The sequence below is a fragment of the Schistocerca cancellata genome, chromosome 2, assembly GCF_023864275.1.
Source record: "Schistocerca cancellata isolate TAMUIC-IGC-003103 chromosome 2, iqSchCanc2.1, whole genome shotgun sequence".
Lineage (NCBI taxonomy): Eukaryota > Metazoa > Arthropoda > Insecta > Orthoptera > Acrididae > Schistocerca > Schistocerca cancellata.
The window spans coordinates 296,721,896-296,749,795 of NC_064627.1; the positions used below are offsets into that span (position 1 = coordinate 296,721,896).

Below are 27,900 nucleotides of genomic sequence, written 5' to 3' on the forward strand. Positions count from 1 at the left end.
CTCGGGTCTATTCTAACCCCCAGACCCGCAGGGGGAAATGTCACACTTGCTTGGCCCTGTCCTGGTCGCCGGGATACAGTTTCACTCTTTATAAATTGTCACCTCATCTGAGAAACAATAGAATGATTCATGTTAAGCCATCGGGCAACATTAATTTGCTATTCCCCTGCTTCCATTCTTCCTGTGGCCTTCCACAGCAGAGAGTCTGCAGGCGTCTTCTCTGTGCCATTCTGCACAGTGTACACAGTAACTGTGGATGTGGGACTATCCTGCTAACACTACCCCACTTGACAGATGCCCTGAGGTCATTGCTGGTGTGGTTGTCCATTGATCGGAAAGCCATCTTCCATGCAGAACACAATCGTAACAACATCTGTTGACAGTTTGTATGATTATATCGTGAATTAGACACAGGATGGGGAAATAGCAGTTTGCTGCTTTAGACACCAGTGTACATTCATGGCCATCAAAATTTCATGACAAATTTTGCAAACTGGCCCATGTGTGTGTTGTATATGAAGCACTCCTGCTAGCCTATTGCTTTTCGATGCAAACCTCATATGTATAATTAAAATATTCCAACTAGAACTATTCCTGTGGTAGTGTGACAACAAATTCAAATCACATATACAGATACAACACATGTTGAGTGGATAACTAAAACAAGTCCTGAGTGTCAGAATGTTATCTTAAGGGTATTTGAAAATGGCCTAAGGCTGAAATTGTGCAACAGTGTATGAATGAAGTTAATTTCAACAGTTGAAGGCAGCTTGGAGTAATTTAAGTGCTTAGACCATGGATAATCAACCTTTTTTACTTTCCGCTCACTTTTGTATCCCTATTAGCAGTAAAATGTTCTAACTGCCCACCAGTTCCACAGTAATAGTGATTTAGAAAGTAGGGAAATAACTCTATAAATCACGTATAGTTGATGATCCTGAAAAGCACCCAGTCTCACCTTTATCTACAATAATGATGCACGCTGAAGCAATGAACTAAAACTTGTACCAGCACCAGGATTCGAATCCAGGTCTCCTGCTTACTAGGCAGATTTGCTAACAGCTGCACCACAATGGCACTGTGGCTACCAGAGCTGTATGGATTACTGTAGTATATCTCCCTCCCCGACACAAATTCCAATTCAAGGTTCAGCCCACCACAGTTTTTCTAATTTCCCTTCCTGGAGAAGGGTTAAAACAATCCAAGTTCCAATCCTCAATAAGTCTTCCTTCTTCTTTTTCTTCCTTCCTTTTCCATTTGCACTAATCTCTGTGTCCTTGTTGTATTCCCCTCCCAGAGATTTGATTGAGGGGAAGCTTTATCTCCGGAATATTGTACAAAGAGGTACATTCCATGAACATCTAGGGAAGTAATTCCAGTGGTGGTTTCCCACTGCCTTCCAACGACAAGAAACAAACTGGATGTACCTGGAATGTGTGAGGTGAGATGGGGTGGTTTTGGAAAACTAGAAAGTGCCGACTTTCGACTGTACTATTCAGGTGAAGATAAAAATGGAATGTACAGGTTGGAATTTTGATAGATAAAAGACTGAAGGATAAGGTTATCAAGGTTGAATAAGTTAGTTGAAGAATATTGATGATGAGATTTAAAGGGAACAAAAAGACTTAGTTATCATCCAGGTCAATATGCCAACAAATAATCATTCAGACAAAGACGTAGAAGATTGTTATGATAAGATAGAAAACTTAGCAGAGAGAGAAAAGAAATGCATAATGGGTGATTGGAATCCAGTAGTTGGTGAGGCACCAGAAGGTAAAGCTCTGGGAAAATTTGGACTGGGAGAAAGAAATGAGAGAGGGCAAACATTGTTGGAATACTTCAATGAAAATTTCACGGAAGTTGGAAATATTCTATTTGGTAACCACAAAAGAGGACGGTATACTTGGATATCTTGATCTGACAACAAAAGATATCAAGTTGATTACATAATGATACAACAAAGATACTGAAATTGCCTAAAGAGTGTCAAAAGTTATCCAGGGGCAGATATTTATTCAGATCATATATTTGTAGTAGCTGAGGTTCTAGTTAAATTGTAAAGAACCTGGAAAGGACAGAAGAGAGGGCACATTAACTTTGACAAACTGAAAGACAAGGCAACTGTGAAAAATCAGAGAATGCATATTGTGAAATCATGATGCGAGGACAGGAAACAGAATGCACTGAAGGAAGATGGGATCGTTTTAAAAATGGGATCAAAAAGGCAGCTACGGATATGCTTGGAGTCAAGGAGAGGAAAAAAAAGCAAAGAAAGAATCGGTAACAACAGATATGATAACCAAGATGGATGGCTGCAGGAAAAGGAAAACTGTAAACACAGAAGAAGGGAAGCGCAACTATAGGACATTAATAATGAATTAAGAAGGGAGACAGAACAAGCAAAGGAGAAATGGCTGACAGAAAAGTGTGACAAGATAGAGAAAGAAGGAAAATATGATTTGATGTACAAAGAAGCAGTGGATTTGACATTCAGGGAAAAGAGAAACAACAATGGACCAAAGTAAATAGACGGAAAAATGGTGAGTGAACCGCAAGAAATAATGAGAAGATGTGAAGAATATATAGAATGGTTATATGATGCAGACATCCGACCAAGTGAAGAAGAGATTGGGATAGAAGAAGAAGAAAAAATAGCTGCAAATGTTTACAAAGGAAATGCAAGACTAACTAGTGAGATTAAAGCATCTATGAAGGAGATGAAAAATGGAAAGGCAATGGGAATTGATAAGATTCCTGCGGAACTGTTGAAGTCGTTGGAGAAAGAAGGGAAAAGGGAGTGGATTGAATTGTGTAATCAAACATACAAGGTGTACAACTTTGCATCCGCCGTTTGCCGATAGGTGGCAACGAGGGTAAGTAGCGGTCAAAAGAAACAGATCGCAGACATCAGGCAGTTAGCTTGGACCTCGGTCAACATAACCTCATTCAAACATTAGTTGATTTGTGTCTGCATCATAAAGTTATTCTTGATTAAGAATGTCAGTTTACAAGACTAATTCTTGTCATTTGTGGGAGGTGTTACTGTTTTGTTTCAATATGTAGAAAACAGAGGCTGAGTCTCATCGAATGTTCTCAAGTATGTATGATAAGGATGCTATTAGTGAAAGAAAGTGTCGTGAGTGGCTTCAATGCTTCAAGAACAGTGATTTTAACGTCATAGAGCGGCATAGTGGTGGAAGAGAGAATATTTTCGAAGATGCAGAATTGGAGACATTGCTGAGTGAAGACTCGCGTCAAACTCAAGAAGAATTCGCACAATTAGTGGGAGTGACACAGCAAGCCATTTCAAAATGTCTCAAGGCTATGGGCATGATTCAGAAAGAATGAACTTGGGTCTCGTGTGAGCTGATACCAGAGACGTTGAACAGCGTTTGTGTGTTTGTGAACAGTTGCTTCAGAAGCAAAAACGGAAGGGATTTCTGCAATGCATTGTGACTGGGGATGAAAAATAGCTGCATTATGATAACCTTAAATGCAAAAAATCATGGGGATATATGCTTCCACATCGATGGCCAAACCAAATATTCACGGTTCCAAGATCATGCTCTGCATTTGGTGGGATCAGCTCGGTGTCAGGTACTATAAGGCGGTAAAACCAAGTGAAACAATCTCAGGTTCTTGTTACCCAACACAATTAATGTGTCTGTGCAGAGCATTAAAAGACAAATGGTCGCAATACAGCACGATGCTTGACCCCACGTTACAAAAGAAGTAAAAACGTATTTGGTAACGTTAAAATGAGAAGTCCTACCCCACCCGCCGTATTCTCTAGACATTGCTCCCTCTGACTATCACCTATTTAGATGGCCTGGCTGACCAGCATTTCCAATCTTATGGAGAAGTCACAAATTGGATTGATTCGTGGATCGCTTCAAAAGATGAACAATTTTATTGACGCGGGATTTGTACATTGCCTGAAAGATGGGAGATAGTAGTGGCCAGTGATGGAAAATACTTTGAATGATACATGTGTAACCAATTTGTTTAATTAAAGCCTCAAATGTTGGGGGAAAAATGGCAGAAACAAAGTTGTACACCTCGTACATGACAGGAAAATGGCCAAAGGACTATACAGAAAGTATCTTAATACCTATAGAAAAGAAAAAGAACAGCAAAAAGTGTGAGGAACATGGAACAGTGAGCCTAATATCGCATGCAGCCAAAGTCTTGCTGAGGACGCTCAACAGAAGGCTATATAGAAAGCTAATAGGAGATGAACAATTTGGTTTCAGGCGAGGAGTGAGAAATAGAGATGCCATTGGGTTACTGAGAGTGGTAGGAGAGAGGTACATGGAAAAGAAAAGGAAGGTGTATGTTGTGTTCATTAATCTTGAGAAGGCTTCTGACTGTGTCAGATGGGACAAACTGATGGAAATCTTAAGGAAACATGAAGTTGACTGGATGGATAGACGGCTAATTAGAAATTTATATTTGAACCAGAGAGCAAGAGTAAGAATAGGTGTGATGAGTGAAGAAACTGAACTGGGAAGAGGTGTAAGACAAGGTGGTTGTTTATCACCAACACTGTTCAATATCTACCTGGAGGAAATTACTAATGAAAATTTTTATGGAAGGAGAGGAGGGGGGTTGGAAAGTGGACTGTATAAGATTTGCAGATGACATGGTTGTGATGGCAGAGAGTGCAAGAGAGATAGAACAAATGTTAGATGATCTAAACACAAAATCAGATGAATATGGAATGAAGACTAACAAGAAGAAAATGAAAAGCATGGTAACTGGAGGAAAGGGGAGAAAATGCCATATGAAAATAGGGGGAGAGGAAATAGAGCAAGTGAATAACTTCAATTACTTGGGAAGTGTAATAATAGATGATATTTATTGCTCAACAGAAATTAGGAAAAGAACTGCAATTGGGGGGGGGGGGGGAGAGAGAGAGAGAGAGAGAGAGAGAGAGAGAGAGAGGAAACAGAAATTACTTTGCGGACCACTGAACAAAGATCTGAGGAAAAGACTTTCCAAATGTTACATCTGAATGTTGCACTGTAGGTGCAGAGACCTGGACACTGAGGAAGGGAAACGAAAGAAGACTGGAGGCACTAGAGATGTGTATATGGAGAAGAAAGAAAAAAGTGAAATGGGAAGACCAAGAAAGGAATGAAGAAGTATTAAGAAGAGTTGGAGAAGAAAGAAACAGGGCGAAAGTCACCAGAAAGACAAAACGAAACTGGATTTGACATCGTTTGAGGAGGGACTGTTTATTGAAGGAATGAAGAGAAGGAATGGTGGAGGGGAAAAGGGAAAAGAAGATATCAGATGCTGGACAATATCAAAGGAGACAAATATTCAGAAATGAAAAGATTGGATATCAACAAACAAAAGTGGAAGAGGCTTAACCCATTACAAGACCTGCCCTAAAGCAAATACCATACTACTACTACTACTACTACTACTACTACTACCACCACCACCACCACCACCACCGCAGAGGCTCTCCAATATTGGAATAGAGCCTTAGCAGTGAGCAAAATGGGGTCAATCATGACCCCTCAGGTGTAGGTGATATATTAATCGGGGGGGGGGGGGGGATGCTAATTACTGGACTACCTGATGAACGGGTGCTCAGTTAATCAGATTGCGATGACAACTGAGTCATTAGTTGATTGTAGAGTACACTGTCAACTAATACTACTAACAATATTGACAATAGAGGAATTGTGAAACATATCTTGGGCTGATGCAGTTACATCGTGAGCTAAGCCAACTTTTAAGACATCACTTCAGGTGGGCTCAGAGGGCTCTAAACCATCAGTGGGCAATCAATGGCCCACAAGTTGGATATGGTCCATGACTGGTTTCAATCCAGCCTATGGAAGAAATTCATAGGAGAAAGAGTGATGTGTTAGCATTGAATCCACCTAGGACGCATTTTTTGGATATTTCTGATGACCGTCTGCTTGGCCCCAGTTTGCAGCTCATTTTACAGACCAGCGAATATTTTGTCACCACTGGATTTGAACAACAAACAGAAACACATTTCCAGCCTGAGTATCTAATTTAGTTAGTGTCACAAATACATCATATACCTATGCAATCACATATCAAAAGCATTTTTGGACAAATAATAGTGTTTGTGGATAATTACACACTGCATTTCAAATACTTGAATGACCTGGTTGTGGTCACAAATCGCAAAGTTAGTCCTAATTGCTTGTCAACTGGCATTGTGTATCTTACTGCCAAATTTTGTTTCCCTATCTTTCTCAAATTAACATTAGTAAATAATTCTTGTCTATTCTGGACATCCCGGAACACTGCTTCTATCAAAACTGAAAGCAATGTGTAGTGAATTAGCTGCACCCGATTCCATGATAACATTACAAGATGCTTGGCATCCTGTAGTCAGATGTTTATATTTACTAATGTGTTGTGAACATTTTTTATTCATACATGGCATTGTAGAATTCTGTAACAGTAGTTTTTCAGATAGTTATTTTAAAACATCTTAAGTAAAGACACAACGTAACTATGCATATGTAAATGTTAACACCTGAAGATGGGCTGGACATAAAACGTACATACACTCAAAAAAGACTGTTTCGAGGGAAAATTTATTGGTGTGGCACATTGTGAAAGGTGTGCCATCATATTGGTGCTTTATATTATGAACATTATCATCAAGGATGCTATGGTTTTACTGCTGCGTCACATGATGAGGCAGATGAGTATGTGACTCAGGCCTGTGGGTCACCAAAGGTTGCTCATGCCTGCTCTAAAGCCTTTATACTAATACCACAATCGGGAACGAGATGGATCATAACACCATGGATAAGGAGTCTGCATATGATTCGCCACATGTTTACAAGAAAATTAACAATGATGCGGCAACTCTTGAAAGTCAGCAGCCCATGCTGCATAGGATTGTTTATATTGCTTTACACATTGATAAAACTTCAGCCTAGCTGAGGAATGTAACAATCGGTCTGCAAACTACAAACATCAGAAAAAGTCAAACTACAAGGGTCAGAGTTTTTGTACCACTTCATTCAGTTTACTACTAGAAGACAGTAAGAGCACACACTGACATTCAAGACTGCCTTGCAGTGAAGAATAAAATGACACAAACAGAGCTCCGACCTCTCATTTGCCTGGCTGAAGAAAGCAAATGGTGGAGGGGCAGGGGAGGTAACAGCAGTTGCCAAATGTTGGTTTTGCAGCAGTCTTAACAGCAAGTTCTGCTGTTTCTGGTAAAATTCGCATTGCTTTTATTGCTCTTCCTGCAGCTGTTGTTGCTGTTGTCACTGCTGCTGCAAGTCACACAGGTTTTTCTTGCTGCTATTACTGCAACTACTCCTACCACAGCTTTTGAATCTCAGGATCCATGCTCCACTGGAATAGCTACACAGTGAGAAAGTTCTCAGCACAGCTTTTCTATCCTACTCTGTGCAGGTAGAACACAGAATATGATTACCCACACTGGTGGTAATGCAGAGACTGGTGGAACCAGCAGGTGGTTCCTGAGGCCAATGAGAGCAGAGTTCATGAAGCAAACGGACAATCAAAATGAGCCCTGAGTGTAGCAAAGTCATATTAAACACACACAGTGGCCAGGGAAGTGTTCCAAATCACAAACATAAATCAGGCAAAGTCAAGCCTTTACTATTCAATAGCACTTAACTAAAGGCTTCAGAGACTAGCAAGGGGGTGAGCTGGGCCACGGTAATTAGCAGCACACCCACACATTAATGGATGGTGTCACCTTATGTGCTTGCTGTGGCTGCAGCACCTTGTACTGTGGCCATCGTATCTCTGACGTGTTCACCCTGTCAGCATTTGGACAATGCGGGGAATCTGGATCACCGTCAGGTATTAAATAAACCTTTGTGAATATTGAATAGAGAGATATTGTTGAAGGAACCCCACCTATCCCTCGACAATTATACATGGATTTTTGCAATTTTGTGCCCTGTTAGACTCTCTGCCGTAATTCTTGCAAAGATGACCTGACAAGAGGGTTCAGGGAAATATCTGATTTGAGAATAGCTGCAGACATACATATGTAATTCAGTAGTAATTGATGGTATCTCATCTGTAGAAGAGGAATCCCAGGCTCTCAAAGTTGTAACATACAAGTGTCATTCATCGAAAATGTTTATGACATTTCTGTGAGCATTCTTATGACAGTTGAGTATGCAGCTGAGGACAGGTAAGACAGAAACAACATAAGTAATCACAAAATATTTTTGTGAAACAAAATTGTATTTATTGAGAATGTGATTTGTTAACTTGCCAACCGATATGATAATCATTCTGCTGCAGATGACAAGCTAAATAATGATTAAAAATGTCACAACTGACTAAAATGGTTTAGGTCTAATTATTGCTTCCAACAATTATTATTTAACAGTGTTTAAAGTTTACAGGTCTGAATAAATGTACTTACTGATGATGCAACAAATTTGCTGAAACGTGTTAGTGCATGAAAATGAATAGTAGTCTATTAATGAGTTAATCTGAAAATGCATAAGACATATGCCCAGAAACCAAGTGGAAAGTGAGTGGGTTCAGAATTTGATTGAATTAACTTTGGAAATATTCCCATAAACATTAAAGGAACAAAACTCTCTACACCCTTGCCATCTATAAATGGGGAACCATGTGTACAACTAATTTTATTACAATTTTAATAATAATTATATGGGATGAAAGTTGTCCATAAAGCTGTTATCTGTACAAAGATGACATCCTATACATGATCATGTGTTTGCTTTATACTTTTATTATTTGTCTGAGGTACTCATTGGGTGGTTTGTGGGGGATAGAAATCAACAGCAGAAATTCCTAATGTCACAGCAGGTGTTACAGAAAGCTACCAATGCAATACCGAGCACCACAGTGGATCTAAGAGCACTTCATTCCTAATTACTTCCTTGAATATGCAAGACAATGCTAGTGAGAAAAAAGATAATTATGTATGTATCACTGTTAGTTAAAGTGAGCTTTGATATTGCTCAAACAGAGCGTTTGTGTAGTCCCTTCACAAAGGTAGGAATGAGGTCTAGTTCTGGGCTGGAGGACTTCAACCAGCTCATGTTTTATGACTGGCCACTTTCAACCTCAGTAATCTAATTCAGAACCTTGTGTATATAGCAACTAAGCAGTTATTGTTGTGCCGTTTTGTGAGGTGTCACAAATTAATACTTCTCTTGGATGAGTGATGAAGCAGTTCCTCACCCATCACAGGTGGCACCAAACACTTTTTACCATCCTCTGAGGAGTGCAAAGGGTAGTACTTTACTTCTAGATGTTTAACTTCAAATTATATATGAGAACTGGTATGGGATAAGTACCATCAGCAGCAAGCACCATCATTCAGCAGGAAACTATCAATTTTGATTTCATGAATCCTGTAAGTCTTTGTTACACTTGTCTATGTTTTTATTTTCATAGATGCACAACATGTAACAGTCGATGTCTGATACAACAGCCAGAAGATGGCACTGTCAACAGCACATGGAGCATAAATTGATTTCAACACAAGTAAAGTGATGCCCCATACCGTCTCTCTTCCTTTGGCTGTCTACTGGTATATGCTTGGAGTCAGTGACAATGCCTCCCCCCTCCCCCCACCTGTAGAATTCCTTCATCTCTTTCTGGACACACTACATTCATATGTCTGTAATATAAAAAAAAGTTCTATCGCATTCACAAACAGAAGAATTATTTTATTTGATTAACCTCAAAAGAATAAGGAGAAACTAAATCACTAATCACGCAAATTCTACTATTAACAAGATTGAAAAGCAATGCTGTAGCAATAAAAGAAATAGAAAATGGAGAAGAACCATGATGAGGCTCTTGCCAGGAATGATTTTGAAGGGATTGATATTAAGCTTCTCACAGGAGAACAGTGCCTTTTTTGAGTAACAGTCACATTTTAATCAAAATGGATCCACTACAAATTCTGCTAATTGATGTTACTTCCCTGAATTATTCCTCAAAATGTTCCAGAGAAATCAAATGGCTTTGTGGTCAAAAAGGAATTACTATCAGTTCTGACACAAACTAGGTACAGTGGAGGGTATTTCTCATCATATCTTTTGAATCTGTTTTCCTCCAATGATGTGGCCACGGTAGGTCACACCTTTTCACACTGAAATGGTCTTTCCTCTGGTGAGGCTGGCTGTTATAGTACCATTGACTAAAATAACTGTGCTTCTGACATAACATACACATGCTCTCAGAATGCATAAAGAGCTTTCATCTCTGACACTAACAATGCTTTCCCTATGTTGTCATGCACTTACAACTGTGCAATTACCTAACAACTCCTTCCTTCCACTTCCCACAGTGGACTGGCTACTTTGTTAGGTTTTGGGTTTCTTAATTCAATCCATGCATACAAAAGGTGCTTAAAATAGAATTACACAATGAGTGAAATATAAGTCACACTGGGGAACCTTACCCTAATGGCCAGCACTACTGTAAGCGGTTGAAAGAATTGAATCCAAACTCGGAAGCTGGGACCACATGAATTAGCCCCAATGATTGAGGGGAGGGGGAAAAAGGAAACATCTGAGGAAAACAAAGTACGTAACCACAATTAATATCTTGTAAGAAAGCCAGGATGTCAACAATGAGGCGTCCCTACAGACCATGTAGTGAAAATGAATGGGGGAGGTGTGAGGGTGAGGGGGACATTGGAGATCCATCCTCATCCATGACTGCTCAACTGCAACCCACAATGGTTGGAGTTAGATCCAACGTCTCTCAAAGCCTAGTGCTTGTAAACCTTCTAAATGGAGAGTCCCAAGTGTGGAGCACCCATGATCTTAAGTGATCAAATGCACTGATGTCTTAAATCTTATCCATCCTATATCTGACCACTATGCCAACAATCGGTACAAAGTCTCAAAACGTCTGAGTCAAGTGACATGTCTATTCCATTCAATATGGTGACAGGCCTGATCTCTCTTCTACACAGGGACTCCCTAATTCAATTTTTCGTGGAAGAAAAATACTGAAAGACCTAACATAGAAGAGGCACTCCAGTCAGGGCCAGTTCAAGGTACAAGTGATACAAGTGACTTATTGTGATGCCAAGCTGAGAGGAGTACCAGATGTGCCCACATGCAGGATTTGTATTCAGTGCATAGACAATTAGAAGTGAAAATTGATACGAGTGAAAGTATACAAGGGAAAAGATGAGGTGTGTGTGTGTGTGTGTGTGTGTGTGTGTGTGTGTGTGTGTGTCGGAGAGGGGGGGGGGGAGGAGGTGCCACATGATAAGACACTTGTGTGAAAAAATGTTATTGAACTCCAGTGCAGACTATACTTATCTTACCATTAACCAATCGACTAGGAGCCAGCAAGCAATGAACAATAACACTGATAAACAAATAAAATACTGCACTCACAGTTGCTCTTTGAAAGCAATTAAAATTCATTCAAAAGCATCACAAATTAAGTAAATATCAACTGTCTTAAATCAGAAAAGAATTAGGTAACAGGGAAAAAAAACAGAAGGGAAAAAAAATGATCCCCAAACAACATACTGGAAACCAAATGTATACTGAATTAACATTAAGAAAGTATGTATGAGATGTGCCTCACAAAACAGTATGGCTCGTTACTACAGTGCATTTAAAATTACTTGCAGTTCTTGACGTTTGGCTCACCGGAGGGGACGCGACACTGCTGCCTAGGTAACACAAACGACAAACCTGCTTTCCTTACCATACTGCCAGCGGTTCGGTAGGTAAAGCACCACTGTCACCATGCTGGTGATAAACAGTACCACATAGTGTCGTGCTTCAGATGCACCTGCATTTGTTAGCTCTCTTTGTGAAGTGTTATTTTCTATCATTGAAGTTTCTGCAGTGGTCAGGTGTTGTGAACGAGTTTTTTTGTGTTGGCACTGTGTTGATAATAGCAGTGCAACATGTCTGAACACGAGATTTGCAGTAAACTAGGTCATCCAAGAACATGTTCACTGGCTGCAAAGATATCGAGCTCTGGAAAGGAAATTCCGATCTGTGGCCAAGGTCGCAAATTTGTGTGCTCTGAGTACGGTTATTTAGAACTTGAATGCGATAACGGCAGTCTATTTTTAGATGTTACAAGAGTGGTGGACAGAACAGCTGCTCTACTTAACATTCATCAATCTACGGCGCTGAGAACTGGCAGGGAGAAGGAAAGACAGGAAGACGTGAGTGAAGAAGCAAGGCCAGGTCATTTTTTATTAGAAACTCCAGGCAAGAACAGATGTTATGAGAGACGGGTAACAAAGATGGACGCATTCTAACAGGATGCAATTTGGAGACATGTGCATGCTTATTATCGGTGCAAGGAATATCCTACTTTATTTCTCCTTTCCAGCCTCAAAGCAGCAGAGTTGTTTAATGGGAATATGCCGTCACTCCAAAACTGTTTACACAAGCTTGTTTCTGGTACAAAAAGTTGTTTATCATTGAGAGAAGGGACATAGTGGTGTGGAAAGGCTGAAGTCTATGTGCATTGGGGAGTGTTTTGTTCGAAGACATTGTGTGGATGGATGAGACATGGATTTACGTGTGCCACGTTTTAACAAAGGAGTGGACGGATCGCACAGCACAAGGAACAACAAAAGCAACAATAGGCAAGCGTGGCAGGATAATCGTCCTCCATACTGGCTCTGCTTCTGGTTTCATTACAAACTTTTTATTGCTGTTCCATTCCAAGAAGCAAAGCGACTATCGTGAGGAAATGAATGCTAAAGCTTTCACGGAGTGGTTTTTGTGGTGTCACCGCCAGACACCACACTTGCTAGGTGGTAGCTTTTAAATCGGCCGCGGTCCGCTAGTATACAACGGACCCGCGCGTCACCACTGTCCGTGATTGCAGACCGAGCGCCGCCACACGGCAGGTCTAGTGAGACGTACTAGCACTCAGCCCAGTTGCACAGCCGACTTTGCTAGCCATGGTTCACTGAGAATTACGCTCTCATTTGCCGAGACGATAGTTAGCATAGCCTTCAGCTACATTTGCTACGACCTAGCAAGGCGCCATTACCAGTATAGATATTGAGATTCTATTAATGTATCATCAAAAGCGATGTTCTACAAATGTGGATTAAAGTTAAGTATTCCAGAAGCTACGTACTTTTCTTTATAGCATTCATTACGTATCCTGTTTCAGACCTCACGCCAGCCTGCGTGAGTTTAAGCGCGTGCCTTTCGGCTTCCTCTCATTGTGTCTAGGCTGTCTTGTCTAGACACAACATATTTGGCGTCGAGTGTAAAAGCAGTCTTCCGCTTTCTACTTGCTTAAATTACTTGTGTCATGGCTTCGCCACAATCGCCAGATGTACTGTCCTAATTTTATCGCTTGCAGAATCAGCTGACGCAGGCGTTATTGGATGCCCTTGGACAGCTCGTCCAGGGTCAACGTGCAATGCAAAACGATGCAGCCGCCGCCGCTTCACCGCTACAGCAGCCACAACACGCAGTTGCACCACCCTTTCGGCCTTTTGAGGCAAAAATGGAAAGCTGGACGTAGTGGTCACGCCAATTTGGATTCCATCTCGCCGCCTACAGAATTCAAGGTAACAAGCGGCAGCCTCATCTCCTTTCTTGTGTAGGTGTGTCCACCTACCGTGTGATAGTGAAATTGTTTCCCCGACGCGACGTAGCAACTCTGTCCTACGAAGAAATTTTGTCTGCATTGGATGCCTATTTCAAAGAATCAGTTAATGTAGTTGCAAAAAGGTATACGTTCTTTCGTACAAAACATACGGCCGGTCAAACTAATAGGGAGTGGGTTGCAACATTGCAAGGCCTTACTAGGGATTGTGCTTTTGAGTGTGAATGTGGACTCCCTTATTCAGATACTATGGTGCGTGATGCAATTGCACAGAACGTTTCTGATGTTCGCACAAGGGAACAGATTTTGAAACTAGTCAATCCCTCCCTTCAACAAGTGATAGACATATTGGATCGGCAAGACACACTTGACTTTGCTCAGAAATCATTCGAAACTTTGCCAGCCGTGTGTCACATAAACCGGCCCGCCAGGCGAGCTGCACGGAACTGTAAACAGCCCTCGCGCACGTCCGCGCAGCCACTTGTGCCGTGCAAGCACGCACATGCAGTGAAATCATGCCCGCGGTGTGCTACTAGACATTCGCGTGAGAATTGCCCGTCACGCTGAGCTATTTGCTTTTTTTGTAATAAGAAAGGTCATGTTCAAAGTGTTTGCCAGAAAAAGCTCAAAACGGACACCAACAATCATTCCAGGCCCTTTGCTTCGCACCGGAATCGAACCAAGAATACTCAGGCTCGTGAACCTTCGCCCATGGAAATTCATGTAGTTAATGCCACTCCGCCCAGTGTTACTCTCTCTAACATTGACTGTGTTCGTCCCACAACAAGTGTGCGTCGACATCGACGGAAATCCCGTCAAGTCGCAAGTGCTTCTGGGACCGACGGAAATCCCGTCAAGTCGCAAGTGCTTCTGTCCCAGAAACAGTTCACGTTGCACGAGACAGTCGCACTTGTCATCAGCAGGACAATAAACTTTTTGTAGACTTGGAAATTAATGGCACCGTGATACCATTCCAGCTCGATACCGGAGCTGCAGTTTCATTGATCGATAAAGACACGTACAAACAGCTGGGCAAACCTCCGTTGCGTGCCGCAAATGTTAAGTTACATGGTTATTCCGGACAGCTTATCCCTGTGTTAGGACAGTGCAGCCTTCTTGGAACATACAAGGGACAAACAAAACTTGTGTCATTTTACGTCCTTCGTTCTTCTTCTGCAGTGAACTTGTTTGGTTTAGATTTATTTCAGTTGTTTAACTTATCTATAGTCAATCAGGTCCTATCAGTGAACCAGACTATGCCTTCAGCCAGTGTTTCTCGTCTATGTGAAGAATTTGCAGACATTTTCGCACCGGGCCTTGGTTGCGCTAAGAACTATGAAGCACATTTGGAACTGAAAGTCAACGCGCAACCGAAATTTTTCAGAGCGCGCAATGTTCCCCACGCATTGCGTGATGAGGTCGCAAGAACATTAAACGATTTAGAATCACAAGGTGTAATTGAGCATGTGCAGGCTTCTCTCTGGGCTTCACCCTTAGTAATTTTGCAAAAACCTTCCGGAAAGTCGAGACTTTGTGTGGACTTCAAGGCAACAGTGAATCCACAACTTGTGACTGCTACTTTTCCTTTACCCCGCCCGGAAGATCTTTTTGATAAACTGTGCCCGGGTAAATATTTTTCGAAGTTGGACCTAGCAGATGCGTACTTGCAAATACCGGTGGACGAAGAATCCCAACGCGTATTGGTGGTTAACACGCATCTTGGTTTGTACCGATTCAAACGACTGCCATTCGGGTGTGCACCCGCCCCTGCATTGTTTCAGCAATATTTACAAACTGTTTGTGCGTCGGTCCCTACTGCTGCAAACTATCTGGACGATATTGTGATCTCCGGAAAGACGGCAGAAGAACATTTAGACAATCTCCGAACATTACTTTAGGTCTTGCGACAAAATGGTCTTCGCTTGCGGAAGGACAAATGTGTGTTTTTTGCTCGTGATTTGCCATATCTGGGATGTGTACTCAATGCCCAAGGCATACATCCCAGTCCAGAGCACCTTCGTGCCATACAAGACTTGCCTTCGCCGCAGAATTTGAAGCAGCTACAGAGTGTGCTGGGAAAAATAAATTACTATAACAAAAATATTCCCCATGCCTCTTCCATTTCAGCTCCGCTTCATCCCTTACGCCATAAAGGTGTTCCGTTCGTCTGGACGACGGAGTGCGAACGCGCCTTTCGCCAGTTGAAATCGGCGTTGCTTTCTAATACTTGCCTTACGCCTTTCGATCCCCAGAAACCCCTTTTGTTGATGGTAGATGCATCGGATTTCGGGATCAGTGCTGTGCTTGCGCACAAAGATGGTTCGCATGATCGCCCTATTGCCATTGCGTCCAAATTGCTCTCGTCAGCGCAAAGAAATTATTCACAGATCGAGAAAGAAGCTTTGGCTCCCGTATTTGGTGTTACTAAGTTTCATGATTTCTTGTATGGTCGTCACTTTACCATCATCATAGACCACAAACCTTTGACATCGCTTTTTCATCTGAACAAGCCTGTACCTCCACGTACAGTGCAGAAATTCATTTGCTGGTCTATTTTCCTCTCATAGTACCGCTACGATATCTTGTATCGGTCCACTGCTAAGCACGGAAACGCCGATGCATTGTCCCGTTTGCCTGTTGCTGAGGACAGAGCATTCGATTCTTCCGAACTTGCTTGCCTGTTCATTGATGCGGAAACCGATGACGTGGTCGAATCGTTTCCGATTGATTTTCGTCGTGCAGCTGCAGCCACAGCTGCTAACCCTGTCCTTGCTACCGTTTTGCGTTTTGTTGCTACGCAATGGCCCTTGTCAAAGTCACGGATCGAGGATCCGTTGGTTCGCCGATTTTTTGCTCACAAGGAGAGACTTTTTGTACGACGTGGTGTTTTGTTGTTGCATTCTGATAATGATCAGTCCAGGGTCGTGGTCCCACGTTCATTACAGTCCTCTGTCTTAAAGCTTCTCCACCAAGGACATTGGGGTATAGTGCGCACGAAACAACTTGCTCGTCAGCACTGTACTTGGTTCGGAATCGATGCTGCAATTACGAATATGTGCTCTTCTTGCATGGCGTGTGCCGAACAACAATCCGCGCCACCGCGGAAATTCTTTGCATGGCCAAAAGCCACTTCCCCTTGGCAACGCTTACACATCGATTTTGCTGGTCCATTCTGGAATGCTCGATGGTTGGTTGTGGTGGATTCCTTCAGTACTTTCCTCTTTGTTGTCCGGATGTCTTCCACGACGTCATCTGCCACCATCCAAGTGTTATCCGCTATCTTTTGCATTGAAGGTCTTCCACAGACTATTGTTTCCGACAATGGCCCACAATTCATATCCGCAGAATTTCAGTCATTCTGCAAGGCCAATGGTATTCAACATCTGCCGTCCGCGCCGTTTTCGCCACAGTCAAACGGTGCCACTGAACGTTTGGTCCAAGTCACAGATGTTGAAGTTGAAAGAGTCGCATTCTCGAGAGGACGCGTTATTGCTCTTTTTGTCCTCGTATCGCTCTCAGCCTCGAGATGGTCGCTCGCCGGCTGAGTTGCTTCACGGTCGCCCTCATCGAACCTTGATGTCTTTGCTGCATCCGCCGTATCAGGTTCCTGTGCAGCGGCAGACACCTGCTTTTGCCCCAGGCGACGTTGTATACTATCGCAACTATCGCGGTTCACGGCGTTGGCTTGCAGGGCGCGTTCTTAGCTGCCACGGCCGCGCTATGTATCTGGTTTTGGGGGCCTCTGGTGAGGTGCGTTGGCATCTCAATCAGCTGCGCCTCTGTCGTCGCCCGGGTTCTGCCGCTCCCCGTCTGCTTTCAGCGACGGTGCCGTCCGGTCAGCGCCCTGGGGACCCATCTACTGGCTCGCCTCATCCCCAGGTGTTACCGACGCTGCCTTCCATTTTGCCCCCTGGCGACGCGCCGCCGCCTGTTCTCCCGCCGGCGACGCCCGCAGTGGACGCGTCACTGCAACCGCCGGACGCCTCCCTGGGTCACGCACCGCCGATCTCTTCCCGTGACCGGTTGTCCTCCGCCATGGAACTCTTGCCCGCTCCGGACCAGATGTTGTCTTCGCCAGTCGGGTGCTCCGACTCGATGGCGGTCAACCCTTCGACCCCTCCTGACTACTACGGGCGCATACACCGCATGTTGGTGTGCACCCTGGACTAGGTTTTCAGGCGTTTCCTAGCTCCCCTCGGACCGAATGGCCGGGTGCGGGTGGCACAGTCTCACCTGTTGTTAGACTCCCCACTTCGTCGCATACGTCAACATGGGGTCCTCCCCACGGCGGGCGGAAGCCTTATAACACAACCGTTCGCCGATTTGCGGGGAAGGAATGTGGTGTCACCGCCAGACACCACACTTGCTAGGTGGTAGCTTTTAAATCGGCCGTGGTCCGCTAGTATACGACGGACCCGCGTGTCGCCACTGTCCGTGATTGTAGACCGAGCGCCGCCACACGGCAGGTCTAGTGAGACGTACTAGCACTCAGCCCAGTTGTACAGCCGACTTTGCTAGCCATGGTTCACTGAGAATTACGCTCTCATTTGCCGAGACGATAGTTAGCATAGCCTTCAGCTACATTTGCTACGACCTAGCAAGGCGCCATTGCCAGTATAGATATTGAGATTCTATTAATGTATCATCAAGAGCGATGTTCTACAAATGTGGATTAAAGTTAAGTATTCCAGAAGCTACGTACTTTTCTTTATAGCATTCATTACGTATCCTGTTTCAGACCTCACGCCAGCCTGCGTGAGTTTAAGCGCGTGCCTTTCGGCTTCCTCTCATTGTGTCTAGGCTGTCTTGTCTAGACACAACAGTTTTCTAATGTTCTGCTGCAGAACATTACTCCAAACACGACAATAGTAATGGACAATGTGCCATACCACTCTGTTGTGATAAATAAAGCTCCGACAATGCAATGGAGGAAAACAGACATTTTGCTCTGGGTGCAATGAAATGTTCCATTGGATAAAGCTGAACCTGGCATGAATATGGCAGAGTTTATGGAACTTGTAGCACTTTACAAGCCCAAATTCCACATGTCAGGTGACAAGCTGGCTATCTATAAATGGCGTAATGTAATCAGGCTTCTTCCATGTCATGCTCATTTAAATCCTATGAAGAACATATGGGTGTAGGTGAAAGGTACAGTGGTAAGAAACAACAAGTAGTTTACGCTCAATGACACTGAAATGCTGACAAAAGAAACCACTGCAAGTATTACCACAAAACTGGTCTTGAGTTGTCAGCCATATGAAGAAGGTAGTTTGAGGAGAGCTGGATTCATGGACTGCTGGAAGAACAGACTTAAGAGATGGTAATTTCAATCGGCACCAGTACCATTTCCAAGGAAGCGTGATGGTTCTTCCCTTCGGGTTGTACCGCTTATGCCATAACTGTGAGTATGTATATCACTGATTTAATTCTCTGTTCATTATTGTCATTTCTTTACCACCTGGTGGCCGCTAACATTCACAGCGTAAGGTAGGCATAGCTTTATTGCCAGTTATTAACAAATATTAGGACTTTTTAATATAAAAATTGAAGGAAATATGGCAACACTTCAGGTTTCAAAATCAAAATGTGAGCAATTAAGACTTTTCTCATTTGTTTCCCCTTTCTAAATGACAAGTAAAGCTTTGAAGCTACTGCAAAATGATACTGAAAAATACCTCAGTTGAAAAAAATGGAGTACACCAATTTCCTGGATTTTACTAACCTAGAGTTGAGAGACGGTGTGTAAGGGTAAATGGCTAATCTGAGTGAGAACTGTTGTTTGAATTGAATAGAAACAAACAGGGATATTAACTTGCTTTATTTAATGGATTACGATTGCAATCTTTCTCATCATCGTAAGAACAATCATTAGCCAATAGTTCCCTCTTGCAGGAAGCAGAGCACACGCTGAATGATAGGCACATGATAGAAACAATTTTCCACCTGTGACTCTGATGTTGTGCCTTCTCTACATATTTGATTCATGCATTCTGTATGTAAATTGAGACTGGGGTTATAATTGAGAATGTACCATCATTACGAAATCACATATTGGTGCATCATACCATTTACTTCACAGATGACAGTCACGTCTGTGACTGTGGATACTCCTTCTCTGCTCCACAGCATGAAACTCATTTGGATTCCCATTATTTACTTTGTGTGTCTTCCAAAAACATAGATGCACTCAAAAAGAAATTACAGAATCCAACAGCACTAACATACAACCTCTGACAATAAAGTTCAGTGAATAGTCTTGTAACGTTAACGTAGATGAACTAAGAACTACAGTTACCTTACTGTTCTTCGAAATAGTCACCTCCCATAATCGCTGAGCCCTGCGATACATGTCCTGGAATCTTTGCACGAAGTCCTCCTTTGGACGCCCCTAGATAGGTCAGGGGTGCACTACACAAAAGAAGCGGCTACTCGGGCAGCAGAGTACTTGTGGCGTGCACATGGGGTTTTTTTAGGCTAGGCAGTAGTGTGAGGTGTCCTGATGAACACTCACCAGTCGACGTGCAGGCAGGGAAATCAGGACGTGCTCAGTGTAAAGACACTTCACTATCAAGATATTAGTATAAATTTTCAGAGTGTTTGGAATAAAGTTCCTGAATCTACTGCCCTCCAGGAAGCGTGTGGCGCGCAAATTATTCTCGGGACTGAGACCTGGCTGAACCCTGAGATAGGAAGTTCTGAAATATTTAGTGAGGGTTGGAACATGTATCAGAAAGACAGATTAGACACCGTAGGAGGTGGTGTCTTCATTGCACTTGACAAAAATATTGTGTCTACTGAGGTCGAAGTAGAGTGTGATTGTGAAGTTATCTGGACACGTTTCACAGGGCTAGGGGACATAAAGTTAATTGTGGGGTGTTATTACCGGCCACCAGGTTCCACCGTGACAGTTCTAGAATCATTCAAAGGGAGTCTAGATTCTGTATCGCAGAAGTACCCAGATCATGCTATATTAGTCGGAGGCGACTTCAACCTACCTAGTATAGACTGGGATGTCTATGGTTTCATTACAGGTGGTACAGACAAGTCATTGTGTGAATTAATTTTGAACACATTATCCAAAATCTGTTTTGAGCAGCTAAATTGACAGCCAACACGTAATGGAAATATTTTAGACCTGGTAGCCACGAACAGACCACACCTCATCGATGGTGTCAGTGTTGAGACAGGGATTAGTGATCATGACGATGTCATTGCGACTATGGTTACGAAAGTCAAAAAGTCGGTCAAGAAGGCTAGGAGAGTATTCTTACTAGAAAGAGCAGGTAAGCAATTGTTAGCATCCCACTTAGTAAATGAATCGATTTCATTTACTTCCGGTACGATGGACGTGGAAGAATTATGGGCAAATTTTAAAGAAATTGTAAATCACGCATTGAACAAGTATGTGCCGAAAAAGTGGGTCACAGACAGAAAAGACCCACCGTGGTTTAACAGCGCAATTCGGAGAATGCTCAGGAAGCAAAGGCAGTTGCACTCGCGGTAGAAAGATCGGGAGAATGAGGACAGGCAAAAGTTGGTAGAGATTCGTGCTGCTGTAAAAAGAGCGATGTGTGAAGCATTCGACCACTACCGCCGTCATACCTTAGCAAAAAATCTTCCTGAAAACCCAAGGAAATTCTGGTCTTACGTAATATCGGTAAGCGGGTCGAAGGCTTCTATCCACTCACTCACTGATCAGTCTGGCCTGGCAACGGAAGACAGCAAAACGAAAGCTGAAATTTTAAATTTTGCATTTGAGAAATCTTTCATGCAGGAGGATCGTACAAACATACTGCCATTTGAGTCTCGTACAGATTCCTGTGTGGAGGACATAGTGATAGACATCCCTGGGGTTGTGAAGCATCTGAATGGGTTGAAAATAAATAAATCGCCAGGTCCTGATGGGATTCCAATTCGGTTTTACAGAGAGTACTCTACTGCATTGGCTCCTTACTTAGCTTGCATTTATCGCGAATCTCTTGCCAACATAAAGTCCCGAGCGACTGGAAAAAAGCACAGGTGACACCTGTATATAAGAAGGGTAGAAGGACGGATCCTCAAAATTACAGACCAATATCCTTAACATCGGTTTGCAGGATTCTCGAACATATTCTCAGTTCGAATATAATGAATTTCCTTGAGACAGAGAAGTTGCTGTCCATGCATCAGCACCGCTTTAAAAAGCATCGCTCCTGCGAAACGCAACTCGCCCTTTTTTCACATGATATCTTGCGAACCATGGATGAAGGGTATCAGATGGATGCCATATTCCTTGACTTCCGGAAAGTGTTTGACTCGGTGCCCCACTGCAGACTCCTAACTAAGGTACGAGCATATGGGATTGGTTCCCTAGTATGTGAGTGGCTCGAAGACTTCTTAAGTAATAGAACCCAGTACGTTGTCCTCGATGGTGAGTGTCCATTGGAGGTGAGGGTATCATCTGGAGTGCCCCAGGGAAGTGTGGTAGGTCCGCTGTTGTTTTCTATCTACATAAATGATCTTTTGGATAGAGTGGATAGCAATGTGCGGCTGTTTGCTGATGATGCTGTATGTACAGGAAGGTGTCGTCGTTGAGTGACTGTAGGAGGATACAAGATGACTTGGACAGGATTTGTGATTGGTGTAAAGAAGGACAGCTAACTCTAAATATAGATAAATGTAAATTAATGCAGATGAATAGGAAAAAGAATCCTGTAATGTTTGAATACTCCATTAGTAGTGCAGCGGTTGACACAGTCATGTCGATTAAATATTTGGGCGTAACAATGCAGAGCTATATGAAGTGGGACTAGCATGTAATGGCAGTTGTGGTGGAGGCGGATAGTCATCTTCGGTTCATTGGCAGAATTTTGGGAAGATGTGGTTCATCTGTAAAGGAGACCGCTTACAAAACACTCATACAACTTATTCTTGATTACTGCTCGAGCATTTGGGATCCCTATCAGGTCGGATTAAGGGAGGACATAGACGCAATTCAGAGGGGGGGCTGCTAGATTTGTTACTGGTAGGTTTGATCATCACGCGAGTATTACGGAAATGCTTCAGGAACTCGGGTTGGAGTCTCTAGAGGAAAGGAGGCATTCTTTTTGTGAATCGCTACTGAGGAAATTTAGAGAACCAGCATTTGAGGCTGACTGCAGTACAATTTTACTGCCGCCAACTTACATTTCGCGGAAAGACCACAAAGATAAGGTAAGAGAGAATAGGGCTCATACAGAGGCATATAGGCAGTCATTTTTCCCTCGTTCTGTTTGGGAGTGGAACAGGGAGAGAAGATGCTAGTTGTGGTACGAGGTACCCTCTGCCACGCACCGTATGGTGGATTGCAGAGTATGTATGTAGATGTAGATGGCGTTCAAAAGCCGTGTGACTTTCATTGGATGTCAGGAATATCATCAAATCTCTTTCCTTTCAAAGCGAGTTTAAGTTGAGGGAATAGGAAAAAGTCTGGAGGATTGAGACCCGGCGAGTTTGGCGGATGTTCAAGTTGCACCACCCCCTTTTTGCCAGGAACTGTTTCATGATATTGGCTGTGTGTGGGCAAGTGTTGTTATGTACAAAAAACCAGGAACCTTGTTGTGAATACTGGAGAAGCACCCTGCATAGACGTTGCATGAAATGAGTCAATGTTCAACATTCATCATTGTTCCCGCAGTTAGAAATACCTTGTGGATAATGCCTTCACTATCGAAAAAGGTGACTAGCATAGTTTTGATGCGCGATTTTTTGGATCTGACCTTTTTCCAATGAGATGATGTCAGAGAACACCATTCCATGCTTTGCCGTTTCATTTTTGGGTCATACCAGAGACACCAGGTTTCATACTGAGTGACAAGACGATTCAAGAAACTGGGTGTCGCATCCACCATTTCGACAAAATCCTGTGAAGCCTCTAAACGTGCCTGCTTCTGATCATCAGTCAAGTGATGTGGCGCAAGATGGCAACACATTTTCGTCTCTGCTACAGGGACTGTCAGAAACACTTTCCCGGCCTCCTTAAAAATGGGTAACGCACTTGTACACACACTTCATGGACACTGTTTGATCCCCATAAACACATACCAGCATTGCATGCATTTCTTTCAGTGTCCTGCTAAGCTTAAAACAAAACTTTAAATTGATCCTTTGCCCGTTCATTATCCTGTTCTCAGTTCTGAAGCAACACACTAAACAAGCACTTTGTCCAATAGATCTAACACAGAACACACACGATGCTCAATTGAACTATGATGGGGACAGGTTGTCTACACTGGCTGCTACGCAGGTGTGGCATTGTGAGTCACCAGTGTTGCCCGATCGACCGTTCTGACTTCATTCACCAAACTTTGTTGTCAGAGGTTGTATTTCAACATGCATACAAGGAACATGTGCTTGGCTAGAAGCATTATGAATAAATCTGTTTCAGTTATGACTCATTCTGTAGCTGAAAATCTAAAGTTATGACTATCATTGGCATATCAGTACTGATCTTTCTCTCTCAACAGATTAAGAGAATCTTCCTTATTTTGATACAGTCTAACTGCGGTCATGCAATTAACAACATCGCACAACACAAACATAACTTAAATAAGGATTCACAAATAAGTAGCCAAATATTTTGAGACATCAACTTACTGTTCAGCAGAGTTATTGACAAACCCAGCTTCCCTGTGGTCTCTTGCAATAGGCACAGGTGGAACAGGTTGTGGGCCAGCAACTAGTCCTGTAGGTGGCAATCGCAGGTCTTGATCTCCCATGCGACTCAGTCTTGGATCGACTACTGGAGTGCGATGATCGATGTCACCGGATGCTGTGGGAGGAATGAACTGAACTCCAGCTGGCTGAGCTACAACTGGAGCAGCAAGTGCTGTGGTACGTGGCACAGCAACTGGGGTAGGTGCCGGAGTCCACCCCTGTTGGGCTACTGTTACAGTGACATCTGGGGCAACTACTTGTTGTGGCGCAGGTACAGGTGCAACTGGCATTGCAAGTGTGGGCTGTACAGCAGTAACTGTTGCTGCAGGTGCGGGAACAGGAACAGGGACTGGTACGGGTCCCGTAATTGTTGGCTTATCTGATGGCATGAGTGGCTGAAGTATAGGATTCGCCTTGTGCAGCATACTCTGAAGAAGAAGAAGAAGAAAAAAAAAGGGGTAAGTTTTAATACCTTTGTGTGCCACACTCTTCTACATGTTTGAATATATTTGTAATACACACTGATAAACAACAAACATCAAACCATCAAACACATTGTAACAAGTTTACAATGGAAATCTAGATTTCTTTGAAGTGATACACACAGCCCATGAATGGACTGAAAATTTAGATATTAATTTGTAGATTTAGCATTTTAATTCTATTTAGTTTGTAAAATTATGCATCTGTCGTATGTTAGTTATCCTCCAGTTTTTATTGCCATGTACTGAATAAACAAATATATGAAATTGACCATTAACTAGCTGTGTGCCCCCCCCCCCCCCCCCCCCCCCCAAATTTAACTATTGACATAAATTTACAGCAGGTCTCCAACAAAAACTAAATAATTTGATTCTGTTAGTCATATTGACCGTGAACACAGATGGAACAATGGTGTGTCCCTCCCCTGCATGTGCATTACACACACACACACACACACACACACAGGGATGGACAAAAATTTTGGAACACCAACAATACAATATATTACCATCCCTTATATGATGTAGGAAAACTGTTGTCATTCGAAACAGCTTCCAGTCATCTCAGAACAGATAGGCACAGGTCCTATGTGGTTTTCAAAAGAATCCTACACCATTCTTTCTCCAAAATAATGGCACATACAGGTAATGATGATGGAGATGGCTAGCAATCATGCAGCTTTCACTGCAAAATAAACTGCAAAGGGTTAATTATATTGAGATCTGAAGACCGTCATTAGGAGATGTGACAATTCACCCTCGTGCTCACAAAACTAGTCCTGGATGATGTGAGCTGCGTGAACTGGGGCCCTGTCATCTTAGAAGACGACACCATCATTGGGGAACAAACACTGTACCATGGGATGGTTGTGATCATCCAAAATGGTCACATAATCCATGACAATAGGGCCCATGGAATACCGTAATACATCTGCCCAAATCATCACTGAACTCCCACCATGCTTCATTTTTGGGACGAACTTGGTCAGAAGTTGGAAACTGTGTGATACAAGACTCAACCAACCAAAAGACATTTTTCCAGCACTCCATATTTCACATTTTATGGCTTCAACACCATGCTTTCCTGTGATGGGAATTTGCATCACTGGAATTTCAGCTCGTCCTGCAGTTCCCTGCATATGTAGCTCCCTTTGTGTTGTTTTGGTGCTGACACGCTTCACAAGTGTGACATTCAGTTCTGTAGTCACTTTTGTAGCTGTTTTTCTGTTATTTTTCATCACAATCCTCTCAATGATTTTTGCCTGTTATCAATACAGATACTGGTCCCGGGAATTCCAATACTTTCAAGAATGTTTTGATTTTAATTAATATTTTGTGTAATTTCACATTTGATATTGTAAGTTTCACTTATTTGATTAATTCTGGAGTCACATTATAATGCTATGCTAATTAGCAACACAAATTACTTAAACTTTTTAAAAATTTGTTACTGAATAATGTTCAAGTCAGCTGAATCAAAGTTTAAAGATCAGTGACCTTACGCGCCCAAGCATAACTTAAGTTTTTAAATTTCAATAGAAATTCACTAATAGATACTGACGTTTGATACTTCACTTCAAACCACATAGAATTTTGAAATTTAGTCCAAGGACTTAAATTTCCATGGAAACTAGAAGCAGATATTTTACTAATAAATATAATAATAAATGGTGAGAGTGATTAGGTATTTACAAGATCTTCGGGGTTATCTTCACTCAGTCAAGTGAGACTGCAGTCAAACATGGATTTAGTAGTTTGTATGAAAATCTAAAATTAAATTAAAATGGTTACTTAAGTGTTAAATATGAATGAGGTTTGTGAGTGATGACTGACAAAAGAATGAATAGTAGCATACTGTATCCAAAGCTGGAAAAAATATTTTCAATAATTATATTAGCTCTTGCAGTTCATTGGTTTATTAATGATAATATGCCTTTGGAGGAGAAATATAGTACAACTGCATTTTGGGGATTGGTCTATGTTATAGTCTCCTACAACAATCAGTTAAGAAATATAATTATTGCCACTGTTATCATATATTGCGGTGTCTATGCATGCTATAACAACCTAAAACAGCAATCAACTGGACCTCTAACATTTCGATATGTACACACTCAAAATGGCTGTTTGCTGCACCTCGATTATTTAAGCATTACTGTTTATGTGATCCATCTGTCGCACCATTTATAAGATTGTGATGCACATATGCAACAGATCACCAACCTGAATTTGCATTAGCTACTGCCGGATCGTCTACTCTGCATATCTCATCAAAAGCATCATTTTTAAAAGTGTGTCTACGACATCCCTATGTTTCAACACATGGTGCAGCATGAGACAAAGGAATGATAGGCTCTGTAATGATGTCTGGCTAATGCTTGCGTAATGATTGTAAGTTATGAAATACAATTTGAACAAAGTTATTTTCAGATGCTTGGAAAAATTGAAAATGTGATATTTGTTTGTTTTGCTCCAGTCTTTCCTTTTTCACAATCACAGCAATCAATTCTGAGATTTCAGATGGACTATTAAGAAAAAAAAAGTCCCAACAATGACATGGCTCTAGAAGAAGCTACATACAACACAACCTTTTTATGTTTTTAGAAATATAAACCACAACTTTTTCTAAGGCTGCACCTTGTGACTTGTGAATTGTTGCACCTTCTGCTGGTACCACGGAAACTGAGTATGATGAACTATCAGATTTCAAGATTTCCATCTTTTGACAGTATGACAGCTTTTAATAGCACCCAATATATGATTTGAGAAACTGTTGATGTTTCCAAGAAGATATTTGATATATTATTCCCATACTTTTATCGAACAGTAGCCGAATAAGTGATGGGCACTTTTCACTCGTCTCTTTGTGTAGGCTGCGATCTATAGCCTCCAATATTCCCATGGTGCTGTCTGTAGTGTCAGTAGTCACATTTATAATATAATGTGCACCCACTCATAAAAACAAGTTCTTAGGAAGACCATAGGTCTGCACTGTAGCTAAAGGACTTACAGATCACAGGATTTTTCCAGCAGCTTGTGGATTTCACCCTCCTGAAACCACATCAATGGCTTTAACTAAGCACCCTTCAGTGTCCATTCGACACAATATTTGATTGTTGTATTTGCCTACTTCATTGTTGGT

The 27,900-nt window shown here is 42.3% G+C and overlaps 1 protein-coding gene across 2 annotated transcripts in view; it reads right to left on the minus strand.

The window, feature by feature from the left end:
* Positions 1-27,900, minus strand: part of LOC126161669 (cleavage stimulation factor subunit 2 tau variant) — a 90,286-nt gene that overhangs the window by 14,644 nt on the left and 47,742 nt on the right. For both annotated transcript variants that reach the window (XM_049917667.1, XM_049917666.1), the window contains exon 5: positions 24,217-24,704. In XM_049917667.1, coding sequence (XP_049773624.1) covers positions 24,217-24,704 — 488 coding nt within the window. The remainder of the gene's footprint in view (positions 1-24,216; positions 24,705-27,900) is intronic.